Source organism: Silurus meridionalis, chromosome 9, assembly GCF_014805685.1.
Source record: "Silurus meridionalis isolate SWU-2019-XX chromosome 9, ASM1480568v1, whole genome shotgun sequence".
In the NCBI taxonomy this organism is placed as follows: Eukaryota; Metazoa; Chordata; class Actinopteri; order Siluriformes; family Siluridae; genus Silurus; species Silurus meridionalis.
Window position 1 is genome coordinate 19,451,779 of NC_060892.1, and position 14,018 is coordinate 19,465,796.

Sequence of the window (14,018 nt, forward strand, 5' to 3'; positions counted from 1 at the left end):
ACCGGGTGCCGTTTCAGATGTGTCGAACAATAAATATTACCTATAATTTTCTCTAGTCATTTCTCTAAATCATGGCATCCATTTAAATGATTTCAATCTCACAATCGGAGGCGAATACATCCTAAGATGTAAGATTAGTAAGTAATGAGCTGTTTTTAGTTACAATCAGTCACATCTGATTATAAATGAGACTTGATGTGGATGAGTCTGTAAGACATTATAATCAACTATACTGTTTGTCCTTATTTAGAACCAAGAACTAAGTTAATCTAATCACACTTAAAGAAAGTTCTATTGCAAGCCTTGCCATCGGGATGTCAAACATCAATTTGACCAACATTTTGTGAACCTTTAAGGGAAAATGAGTTGTAGCAATTCATTCTTAGCACTTGTTAGATATATATTATATATGTTATTATTAGCCTGTTGTGGAAATGTGGAGTAAATTCTGGATTTCTGAATGAATTGAGATTTTGTAAAATTTTGGTAATGTTTGCCCAGGTGTCAAAGTTTTTTTTTTAAATAATAAAAGTAATAATAAAAATATATCCTAATTCTATATCAGTTCTGTGAACATCTTATTTGGCATTTAGACTTAAATCTTGTTAATCTGGTCTTCAAAAAGCTATGATGGGAAACACCCCATATCGTTCTAAATTTTAGAAATCTAATTTGGTTGCAGGGACATTGTTCATGTTTTGGCTCCACATGTAAACATTTTTATTTAATTATATGAATGCAATGGTTATTGTGTACTCTATGCATGATTAGATTCTACTTGCCCAGAATTCCAGTTCCCAGAATAGTTGCAAATGAGAAACATGTTCACCTAGTTCAAAATCCTTACATTACTGAACAACACGTATTCCAAAACAACTAGAAGCTGAATTTGCTTAAATGCAGTGTTTTTACAAAACAACATGTGTCTATGTCAGTGTGTGTATATTTACAGAAAACGAGAGAGAGAGAAAGGGGCAGTGAAGTTCAAAAGGCCTTGGCCTCAATCAAATTAAAAAACTGAAATTTTGTTGGATTTAATAATACATGTCAGTCAGCATGTACTTGACAGGAAAAAAAGTGCACTGGCAAACAAAGGGCCCTGTAGCAGTTTGTTTAAGAAGCCATGTGGCCTTAAGACTAAAATATTTCACACATGATCTAATTCTCTGACCTCTAACCTAATTAAAATACAATCCAGAACTGCATTGTTGTGAAGTAATAAGATGCTGCTGATTAAAAAAAAGCACCTTTTGTAGGCAAGAAAGTGAAATTGACATTGCTAAAAGCACAACAGCACAAGAAGTCCTTCCTGAACCATCAGCTGCTTTATTAAAAAAAAAAAAGAATCATCAAAAAAAGAAGGAAACAATGAACATTAAAGCGGTGAGATAACAAAGCAAACATTTTGCGAAGTAAAGTGTTTACCTTGCTTTAAGAAGCTTCTTCACCATTGGGACCTCCAATTTACCCCCACACTCAGAGTCAGAATGATTGATGACAGTGTGAGCAGAAGCAAAGTAACCATAATGGAGCTCTAATGACACTTATAGCGGTTCCTCTAGCAAATGTCTAACATGAGTGACAACTTTATAGCTGCTTAATTAAGATGCCACACAAATTTTGTAGTCCTATGCGGTTCGTCACAAAGTATTTATGAGCAGATCGCTAATGGATGTATGACATTTACAGTACATGCCCAGAAAGTACGTGTTTTTGTGTTAAATGTTCAAATCTGATTGGTGAGAAGGTTTATTTTTGTATAACAGCGCATGTAGTTCCGGCTGTAACCTGAACATTAACACTCGTTCTAATATGATATTGCTTTTACAGTAACAGCTCAGGCACAGGGAATTGTATGGCGAATGGTCTGAATAATCTAATACTAATTTATTTATTTTTTAAATGTCTTAAACTAAATTCATTTATATTACATCTATTATGTAATTGACAACAGAACCTAACCTCTAAATTGTATAATTTTAAATCTATAAACCTGAGAAAAATCTTGAAGTGTCTTTCATTAACATGTTAAACATTGTGTTATAAGTGTGCATTATTTCTGTATATCATGGTCTGTTGTGTGATTATTCATTCATTAAACATTTTGTATGGTGAGTATTGACAGTGAGGTGGCAGAGCAAATCGGTATGAAATATGTAGTAAACAAAAGCTTGTGAATAACAACAGAAAATGTTTAATATTTTCAAAGTAGTCACCTTTTGCTTTGAAGAAAGCTTTGCCTCAGTCAGCCTCATGAGGTAGTCACCCACTAAGTGCAAACCAGATGGGATGGCATGTTGCTGCAAAATACTGTGGTATCCATGCTGGTTAAATGTGCCCTTAATTTCCACCAACAGTGTCAACACCAAAGCACTGCCACAACATCACACCTTCTACTTCATGCTTCACAGTGGAAACCACACATTCAGGAACTGTCCCTCTGTAAAGCTAACAAAGACACAGTGGTTAGAACCAAAAATCTTACATTTGGACCAAAAAACCACTGATCTGTCCATTCCTTGAGCTATTTGGCCCAAGCAAGTCTACTGTCTAACTGTTGTTTCCCTGAGGTAATGGCTTCTTTTCTGCAATTCAACCATGAAAACCTGACTCGCGTAGTCTAATCCTAACAGTGGCTTTTGAAATACAGTATGTATGCCACTTGACCTCAGAGAAGCATTTAAGAAATTTGCAGTTTCTGCGGCTGGTAATACTAACAAACTTATCTTCTGCAGCAGAGGTAGTTTTTGATCTTCCTTTCCTGGTATGGTCCTCATGAGTGCCTGTTTCATAGCGTTTTATAGTTTTGGAGACTGCACTAGATAATACATTTAGGTTTCTTGGGATTTTTTGGATTGAATGGCCTTCATTTATTAAAGTAATGATGAAGTCTTTTGTCTTCACTTAACTGAGCATTTCTTGACATAATATGCATTTGCACAGATATCCAGGAAAATCATGTTTTTTGTTGCAGGTTTTCCGTCTACAATTTCACAAGCAAGCTATTTTATATCTATATAATTATGGCTGTCGTTCTGTGTAGCATTTCTAACAGCGTGAACATGTTTATAGAAGATGTTTAATGTGGTCGTTGTGGTGTGAGGTGCAAAACTCGATCTGCTTTTCTGGTACACACAGCACTGCAGATACTCACACATCCTCTCCCACTGCTGCTGATGCTGCTGCATCCGCGCTCCTCTGTAACACACCGACGAGCTTTTTCTCCTCTCACTGTTCTCCTCCACCATCACACCGCCAACACACACTTCCTCCGCAATAGTTTCCATCACAATTATTATTATTATTATTATTATTATTATTATTATTATTATTATTATTATTATTTAAATCGCTACAGTCCCGTCGCTTTAAAGCAGTTATGTTGGGCTGTGCGGTGGCTGCGTCCCAAACCGGCCTTATTATAGCGTGTTTAACCAGTACATCATGAACAGACCGTGGCTGTACAGCACCCTCCAGGGATATTTTTTCCCTTTCTTTCTTCTTCCCTTCCTTTGTCCCTCCCTTTCTTTCTTTCTTTCTTTCTTTCTTTCTTTCTTTCTTTCTTTCTTTCCTTCCTTCCTTCCCTCCTTCCTCCCCCCCCTAACAAAGACTAGTATGTTTTTAAAAGGTCACAGAAAACAAGAACATAGAGAACTGGACAATATATTAAAAACCCAATACATTTATTCACATAGTCAGCAGCCATGAAATAAGTAGTCCTAAATTTTAATTTTACCCCAAGACTTACAGATCCTGGTGAAATTTTTTAAATAAAAACCTACCGAAATTTGGGAAAGTTAAATCAAAGTTATAAAACTTTTGCTGCCACTGCAGTATAACTAGCTAAAGATCTGAGAGAATGATTTAATTCACTAGAAAATTTGCCCGATATTCAGAAACATGGAAGGCTTTAAGCATAAAAAGTTAAAACTACAACTCTGGAGAAATGTGTATAAATGCGAAACAGTAAGTATACTAAAGTAGCACACATATAGAAAATATAAATAAAACACTAGACAAAATTAGTATGATATTTAAAAAATGTGAATTTATTCTTATTTTCTTTTTAAGTATGCATACTAGAATTTTAAGTATCTTCGCCTTTTTTAATGATTGAATGTAGGTAAAATGACCTACATTAAGATTAATATAGCCAGAAAATCTAGTATGTTCTTATTTAAAAATAAATAAATAAATTCTGTTAATTCTATTTTATTTGTATAGCTATGACCTTCCAGAGACAGTATAAATACGGGATGAACCAGACACAAAATTCAACCCACCCTCAACTGGGTATTATTGTATTTACAATAATTATAGTTCCATCATTGTTAAGGTAATTAACTGTTTACTCCACAATTACCTTATGTATCTTTACACAGTTCATGGTATGAGAGAGAGCAAGAGATAAATTATTAGGTTTTGGACACTATACAGTCTTGGGGTTAAAATTGAGGCATGGGGAAATTATTTTATTCTCTACACATTTAATTGCTGGTGTACTAACATAACTATTCACAGCCATTTTATTAAATGCAATTATTAAACTTAACACTGAAATCATGCTTTTTTTTCATGTATAACTGATTTCATATTTCTGTTCTAATGGATTTCTTCCGAAAACTACTATTGGTTAAGTTCGATGGTCAAAATTTAGGTTTCCTTATATGGTCAGAGTCCTAATAGAATCACAAGTTAGACCATTACATAAATCATTAAGTGTCGTGTTTTTTAAAAGGTGGGCGTAAAATAGAAAACGTGTCGGAATCCCACACAAGCCCAGGAGAAACTGTGAAACTGTAATAAAAAGGACCCAGAGGACAGATTTGAAAAAGGAAACCTTAGAACAAGAGCCAATAACACTTCTCATTAGACACTTCACCACTGCAGAGGGAAGGCTAAGTCATTTTTAACTTACCCGGTAAATTTATGAACTAGCAACTTTTAACTTATTTGCATGTACATAGATGTCCAACATTGAAAGATACAAACAATTAATAATGTATACTTATACTTGAAAATTAAGTATGCATATTAGATTTTGAGTGTGAATGCTGAAGTTGTAAAATAAACAACTAAATTAGCATGGAATATATATTACATAAGATGTGTGTTAGTTTTAAAGTTTATATTAGAATTTAAGGGTTGTTTTTTTTTAAGTATGCGTGCGTGAAAGTATATGGAAATGAATGTCCCTACTTCCTATGTTTTTATTTCAAACGATTTGCTCTTAATAAGTCTTGATATTAAATTAAGGTTTAGGACATAGGAAAGTGCTACTACTTTCATAGCTGGGGTACTTACAGTACTATTCATAGCATGCATCATTTCATGCACATTTAAACACTGAAGTCCTAGAAACAGATGCAAATGATATTTAATTACACATGTTTAAGTTCTAATGGAATCACCCAAAACTACTATTATGTAAATTTGTTGTTCAAATTTGAGGTTTTTACAAATTAATTCCGAAAATGTTGATGCTGTGTAACATTTTTAAGTAAAAACAGAATGCTATGACTTGCAAATTCTCATATTTTATTTACAATAGAACATATAAAACAAAACACTTTTTAAACGGAGGAAATGTACCATTTCATGAAAAAAGCTATTTTAAATTTGATGGCCACAACCCATAAAACAGGTATACAGGTGTATCATCAAATCTTCTTTTAACAACAGTCCATATACATATAAGAACTGAGGAGGCCAGTTGTTGGAGTTTTGGTAGAGGAATGTTGTCCCAGTTGTGTTATACATGATTCTACCTGCTCAACAGTACTGGGTCTTTTTTGTATTTTTTTTTTTCATTTCACGTGTCATGTCTGACTGGTGAGAGGGATGGACTGTTTGCAGGCCAATTCAACACACAGACTTCTTTACTACAAAGCTTGCAATAGAGGCAATATGCAGTTAGCGCTGTCTTGCTGAAATATGCAAGGTGTTCTCTAAAAAACACGTTGTATGGATGGAAATATATGTTGCTCTAACACCTGTATATATCCAGCACTGATGGAGTCCTTCCAGATGTGTAAGCTGCCCATTCCCTTGGCATTAATACACTCCCATACCATCAGAGATGCAGGTGTTTGGGCTGAGAACTGACAACAAGCCAGATGGTCCAGGTCATCTTTAGTCTGGAGGACTCAGCATCCATGGGTTGAAAAAAAAAATACAAATAAATAAGCTTCATTTGTGGATGGCACAGCAAACTGTGTTCAAAGACAGTGAATTCTGGAGGTGTTTCTGAGCCCATTTCTGAGAATCATTTCTGGATTTAGCGCAATGCCAATTGAGGGCCCACTGAACAAAACATTATTATTTAAAAAAAATTTTAGCTTACATAGAGTCCTTTCTTTTTGGAACTGGGGTTGTATTATATTCATCATTTGGTCGTTTGTTAGACCATTAAAAAAAAAAAAAACGCGACATTTTCAAGAGGTGGAAAAAACTAGAGAATGTGTAGGAATCTATAAACAATGGGAAAATGTGCATGCAGGAAAATATGCCAAATCCAGTTTGTTTATATTTGCAAAATATTTGCTCTAGGTCTAAAGTATTGGGTTTAAAGTAATATTTTGGATGTTTATTATTAAAATAATTACAATTAATAACACACTTGAAAAATTTGTTTTTAAATTTTTTTATGTATGCTTTAACTTTTTGTATGCACACTTAAAATTCTAGTATGCATGCTCAAAAATCTGGTATGCATACTCAAATATGTAGAATTAGAATTTTTAAGTATGCATACTTAGAAAATAAGTATGTATACTAAAATGTGTATACAATACTTTTTTAATTAGCATGCATTTGGGGGTATAAGGTTAGAAATAGAGTTAGAGTTTGAAAAGTTAGCATAAAAAAGAAGTTTTTATTTTTGTCTCTTTTTTTGTTCACTGGGCCAAATCTCAATGCACAGCACATTTCAGATTTGTCCTTAAGCTCAGTTTGTGCTTTATAGCTCAGATTAACTTGAAAAAACAACCAACCAACCCAAAACACACAAAACAAAAAATAAACCCTATTACTAGTTCAAACTGTTTCTACACTGGCGATCAAAATTAGAGAACAATTTATAAACAATTAAACAATTCTGAAATAATGTCATCTTCACTGTAACAGTTGAAGGAGTTTTTGTCCTGTCTATACCATGCTACCAGAACACCTTTTCCACAAAATAACTAAGGCATTTCCAAAAAAAACATTATTTTGCAGAAAAAACACTGATCAAAATTAAAAAACAACAATGACTGTAGCATGCAAAAAAAATTTCTGAAGGTTACAACAGTCAGCAATTAGTAGGAAGTGTACAGGCCTCTGCTCTGATTGACTTCAGCACATCTGCGGCCACAGGACAGCACAAGTCTCTCACGCTGCTCTGGTGTGATTTTGGTCCACTCTTCTTCCAGTCTCCTCCACAGTTCAGTGACTGTAGTGGGTTTCTTGGCCATAACTTTGTCACCAAGGATTTTCCAGAGGTTCTCTATTGGGTTGAGATCAGGACTCTGGGCAGGCCATGTCATTATTTCAATGTTTTCAGTTTCAAGGAACTGCTTTACCCGTTTTGCTGTGTGACATGGAGCGTTGTCCTGCATGAACACTGCGGGCTGATTAGGTGATGAACGCAGAGAAGGAACCATATGTTGTTGAAGAAGGTTCTGATAAACATTTGCATTCACTCTGCCATGTAGCTGTATAAGAGGCCCAACTTCTGCTGCAGAAAACATGCCCCAAACCATGACACTTCCTCCTCCACTTTTCACTGACTTCTTTACACACTTTGGGTTCAGTCTTTCTCCAGTTTGTCGCCGAACATAATGTTTCCCATCGGACCCAAATAAATTAAACTTGCTTTCATCACTGAAGTGAACTTTGGACCAGTTTTCCTCTGTCCACACAACATGCTTATTCTAGCCTTTTGATTCTTTCTGCTAATGAGAGGTTTGGTCACTGCAGAGTGCGCTTTCAGTCCAAATGCTCTTAAATGTCGAGACACTGTATGACTAGGCAGATCCTTACCCTGTTCAGCGCTGAACTAGTGAGCAATTCCAGCTGCAGTGTGGAAACGATTGCCCATTGAGATCCTCCGCAGTATCCTGTCCTCTCTTGTATTTGTCTTCCGTGGATGACCAGCCTTCTTGGCGGACTTGAATGAGTTTGTGATGTTGTAAAGATTCAATATTCTTGAAATCACAGATTTGGAACGACCAACTTGTCTTGCTATGGCTGATAGGGTCATCCCTTTGGCCTTCATCTGGACAACCTGCTGCCGGAGGCTTTCAGTCACTTTAGAACATCCCACCATCTTGCAGAGTCAGTGAAACTGGAAGTTAGGCTGCCAGTTAAATTGGGGTTGACAGATAATCAAGGAAATTAGCACCAGGTACCAGATTAACACCAATAACTGGGAGGTATCTGAAAGTGTTCTCTAATTTTGATCAGTGTGTTTTCTGCAAAATAATGTTTTTTTTTAAATGCCTTAGTTATTTTGTGGAAAAGGTGTTCTGGTAGCATGGTATAGACAGGACAAAAACTCCTTCAACTGTTGAGCAGTGAAGATGACATTATTTCAGAATTGTTCAAGTTTATAAATTGTTCTCTCATTTTGATCGCCAGTGTACTTTCCATTCATTAATTCATTCATTCATTCATTCATTCATTCATGTTTGTTTATTATAGATTTATATAGTGGATAGTGATTTAGGTGATTATTATGTACTTATTATAATATATATATATATATATATATATATATATATATATATATATATATATATATATATATATACATACACACTCACCGGCCACTTTATTAGGTACACCTTACTAGTACCGGGTTGCACCCCATTTTGCCTTAATCCTTCGTGGCATAGATTCAACAAGGTACTGGAAACATTCCGCAGAGATTTTGGTCCATATTGGCATGATAGCATCACGCAGTTGCTGCAGATTTGTCGGCTGCACATCCATGATGCGAATCTCCCGTTCCACCACATCCCAAAGGTGCTCTATTGGATTGAGATCTGGTGACTGTGGAGGCCATTTGAGTACAGTGAACTCATTGTCATGTTCAAGAAACCAATCAGATGATTTGTGCTTTATGACATGGCGCGGTATCCTGCTGGAAGTAGCCATCAGAAGATGGGTACACTGTGGTCATAAAGGGATGGACATGGTCAGCAACAATACTTAGGTAGGCTGTGGCGTTGACATGATGCTCAATTGGTACTAATGGGCCCAAAGTGTGCCAGGAAAATATCCCCCACATTACAAAAAAAAGAAAAAGGTTACTGAAAAAAATGGTAATCTTAATTGCATTGCTCTTAAGACAGAACACCACATAAATATTGTACAGATTATTTATTATTCATTGGATTCATTTCATAAACAGCTAACAGAAGCACAAACAGCAAAGTACATATAATGATTCCATATGTGCATGCTGAAAAAGAAAAAAAGCCAGAGGCAACATAAGCTGCCAGTTTAGTCCACTTTAGTGCAAAGCTAATCATTAATTACATACAGTGCAAACACATTTATTTGATGCTGCACAATTGGAGCAGTGTTGCACTTTTTTGAAATACTGATGTCAATAACAAGACATCTGAAAACATTGCCTCAAGTGATACAAGTATCTTTTCTTCATAACCATACACTATTTGGACAAGTATTGAGACACCAAATTTTTCAGCCTCTGGGTTTTTTTTCCTTCCAAATTTTTTACCTCAAAGTTGGAGGTTGTATAGAATAGAAATATCTATATCTTTAAGCGACAGGTGAAGACGTATCTCTTCCTGAAACACTTAAACTAGAGCTTATTTTTCCCTGTTTGATTTATGTATTTGTGTATTTAAAAAGTGCTCAACAGAGTTTTAGGCAAATGGTATCCTAGATTTTAGTGTTGATTTATTAATTAATACAGATTCCAAAGCACTTTTGTACATCAATCTGGATCATGGCATCTGCTAATGTATGGTACTATAAAATTTTCCATTCTTTTGAACTAGGAGGCACAAAACCTGTTCCAACATGACAACGGCCCTGCTCACAAAGCCAGGTTATTATAACAGCAAATGGAGACTAAATGTGGAATGGGATGTTCAAAAATCACATACAAATCTAAAGGTCAGGTGTCCACAACTTTTGATCATGTACAATATATATAGTGTATAGTGTACAAAAAACATTACAGTTTCAGCAAGTGTTAATATTTTTGCACCTAAGCATGTATGATCAATTGTTTAAAGGCACGTCAATAATTTTAAGCTTCAAAGTATTTAAGATTTATTCAAGTACCAAACATTGAAACAGATGCGGTTCTTAACTCAGAATCCTCTTAAAGTAGCAATAGTGTAAAATGTTAACAATAACATAAACCATTTTTAATTGTATAAACATCCAAGCATCGTTCATGATTTATAATTAAAACCTTTAATTAAAAATTCAAACCTAAAGACTGGAAAACACATCCATGTTCTTTCACATCTGGCAGAAATGTACATCTTAGACCACATCCACTCACCAGCTTCATTCTTGCAATTATCCAATCATGTGCTAGGATAGAATTGTGCAAATTCAGGCCAACAGCATCAGCTAATGTTCACGTGAAACATCAAAATGAGGGAAAAATGTGATCTCAGTTTTGACCATGACATGTTTTTTTGATTCCAGATAGGATTTTCACACACAACAGCCACTAGAAAAATACAAAATGGTGGAAATGATATCAGTGAGTTGCAGAAAAAAACGTCTATTGAATGGTAGTTCTGTGTGGCAGGAATGGTTTGTTGATGAAAGAGCTCAGAAGAGAAGGGGCAGACAGGATTAATCTGTCAGGAAGGCTACAGGAAAGGAAATAATCTCTCTTTACTTTTTAACTGCAGTGAGCAGAAATACATCTCAGAATGTGCAATTTACCAGAGTTTACTACTGTCAATCAAAAACAGGAATCTGAGACAACAGTGGAAACACAATTACTCGAGCTGGATAATTGACTTTTTACTTTTTCCAGTATTCAAATCTACAGTTTTAGTGAACCTGTCAAAAATATGTAACAGCAAAATTGAGACTCAGTGGCAGGCTGTGCATTTCACACCTCGGCCCCCTAGTGGTGTTCTACATGAAACAACAATCCACCTCTTATTAGGACCATAATGAGACCATGGCTGTAGAAACCATCAATATTATAGAGAAACACAGCATAATAGTATCACAGACAGGTATGGTCACAGAGGGTTTAAGCAAGAAACACAATGAACACAATTCAGCAATTCTCCTTTCACTGCAGCCACAGCTATGCTGCCCACATACATCATCTCTAGCAGAAGCATCAATAGTAACCCCATAAAATGACCCTGGGTTTTCTGTGCCATTTTTTCTCTGGATTTTAAGGCAAATTGTGTGTTTTTGTGCAAATTGTAGAGGAACGAATATGTAAAAGTATAAATGGTTAATACAAACGCTAACAACCTTTTTTTTTCAGGATTTCTTCTTCTCTATCGGCCATTGTGGAATAAAATAAACACGTTTTAAATCCACACAGATATATTTGAACTCAGTTTCAACAAATGTGGTTTGTAGTAGTCGGCGCTTTGATTGTCCAATCAAAAGATGTGAAAATACTGACGCGTTTCTTTGCCTTCTAGGGGGCCTTGGAGGGACCAAATCGCAGTATGACTGGTTAAAGCAACAGCTTCAAGCAATATGTATTTGAATCTACCAAGAGTCTGCACCTGACGACGGTTTTCGATGTGGCAGGCTGAAATCTGATTGAATAGAAGCTCTAAGTGAAAATTACACTCCATTGTGCAGCAGTGCACTTGAGAGAAAAGCAATGAAATTAAAAGAATAGACTATTGGGAATAATTATATACATATTCATGGACAAAAATATATTCAAAATTAAGTCAGTGATTCTGAAGGCCTTGATGGCCCTAACGGCCTACCACTGCTGAGATTGAGGGAATTACAATTTTGACTATACAGTATGTTCTCTCAGTGGTCTGATCCAGCGGTGGATTGAGAAAACAATCACCCAAAATAAAAGTGCTACTTTAATTCCTCACTCCAAACTTCAGATTAAAAAAAAAAACTAGCGGGATGAAAATCACAAAATATGTGCAAATTATACATAAATATTATGTTATACAGTTTGTTACAAGTGAAAGCCATAAGCCACAAATGTATCTTTCTTAGCTATTATTAAGGTGGGTTGCTTATTGTATTATCAAAAGATGGCTTCACTAAAATCGATTTTGAGATTATGAATTACATGTGTAATAAATACATTTATTCAAAAAACAAACAAATAAAAAAACATATCAATTAATAATAATGCATTCAAATAATAATTTTTCTTCCACCTTTCCTGAGATAAAAAAGTGCTTAGTCTCTCTCCCTGAGGACAAGGTTATGCTTATAGAATTAATTGCCTGAAGCTGAAAGCTAAACCAGTATGTGTTTGAGACAGAACATTTTTTATTCCAGTCTGTAACTTCTTGAAGTTTCTTATTTTGTATGTTCATGCCTGTAGGACAGCTACTGATTTTCTGTTAATATGTTATCATACAGGTGAGAAACCAAAAAAAAACCTTATGTATAAAAGCTAAAAAATCACAAGTTGCTTGAAATTTCCACTTCTTTTAGAAGTATGAATTTCAGACTTGTATGTTGATATCTGAGTCTCCAGCTTGTATTCCATTTTCAAACATTTCAATTCATAGTTTAGTAGCAGCATTTTGCTGTCATTTTTTTTTTTTTTAATTTGAGCTCTCAGGGTCATTCTCAAAAAGCCCAAGACCACTTTGGATAAGTTTTTCAGCTGAGCAGATGGAGTTGAACACATGGGACAAAGACCGATTTATGCTGCTGTGTCTGGAGTCTTCTGCGGAGGCTTTCAACATGGCAAAGCCTTGGGTTTTCGTATTCAGTCCATAAAGAATGTTCCTGCAAAACAGAGAGGCAGAGCAGAATGTTTTTTCTTTAAATATAAATTCATTCTTAATACTGACGACTGCTATTAAATAAAATATAAGAACTTCAAGTGCATTGACTTGCTGCTGATTTGGAAAACGCTTTTCCAAAAACAAACAAGCAGAAAAGAATTACCTAAAAATGATTAGAAAGTTTGTGGGTGTTTCTCTACTTCATATAGCTAAACTTAAAGAAAAAGACTTAAAAAATGTCTGCTATGACCACTCAGAAAAACTCACTTCTGAGGAAGCACAAACATTTATAAAATCAATAGCAGCAGGTCTCTCACAACCTTCAAAGACGTGGGTACGATTGAAGCTAGAAGCTACGGAACTATTATTTGAACGTTTGTAGGACAAAAATAAGATGCTTCTGGCCTTTTTCTTGTAACAGCTCTGGGCAGAACATTGATTTTTTTGGCTGGTTCACTGGTTTAACTGGCTGCACACACTTAAGCAGAAGAAAATGAGGTGTAGGTTAGGGTTCTTGACACACTGAACCTTATCTAAAAATCGTGCCATTAACTCTGTCCTTCAAACCCAAGGTGAGATAAAGGTGATAAAAAAAACATAATCAAGTGAAAACAAATATTTTAAATATATATATTTGAGATAAATAAATTTGATTTAATGTGATTTTCTGTAATAAACCATATTGTTGATACTGAATTGCCCATATAAATAAAGAATTGAAGTGTGTCTGCTCTTTGCATGTGTATTTTTTGAGTCCTAAAATGAACACCAATAATGAGTGGTCCCTCTTCTGTCTATTCTGGTTTACTCTAACCTTGCCCAAGGTTAAGCAGTTACAGAAGATAAATGATTGAATAAAAACTGTCCCTTTATTTTGTTTTTTAAGTAAAAAGAATTCTGTTTACAAGTAAACTGGGGTAAACATCCTGGCCAGTTTCCACTTGTGCCAACTTGAACTCATAAAAAATGAATACAAATTTATGATGACAAGTTTGATCCGATTTTCATTTGATTTGGAATGATGTTGTAAGGAAGGGTATTAATGCTAACCTTGCCCCTAGCCGTAACTAT

At 35.1% G+C, this 14,018-nt stretch overlaps 1 protein-coding gene across 3 annotated transcripts in view; it reads right to left on the minus strand.

Annotated features, from left to right (window-relative positions):
• Positions 1-9,348: 9,348 nt before the first annotated feature.
• Positions 9,349-14,018, minus strand: part of LOC124391299 (inactive N-acetylated-alpha-linked acidic dipeptidase-like protein 2) — a 316,808-nt gene continuing 312,138 nt past the window's right edge. For all 3 annotated transcript variants that reach the window (XM_046857781.1, XM_046857783.1, XM_046857782.1), the window contains one exon: positions 9,349-12,948. In XM_046857781.1, coding sequence (XP_046713737.1) covers positions 12,762-12,948 — 187 coding nt within the window. In that variant the 3' untranslated portion in view covers positions 9,349-12,761. The remainder of the gene's footprint in view (positions 12,949-14,018) is intronic.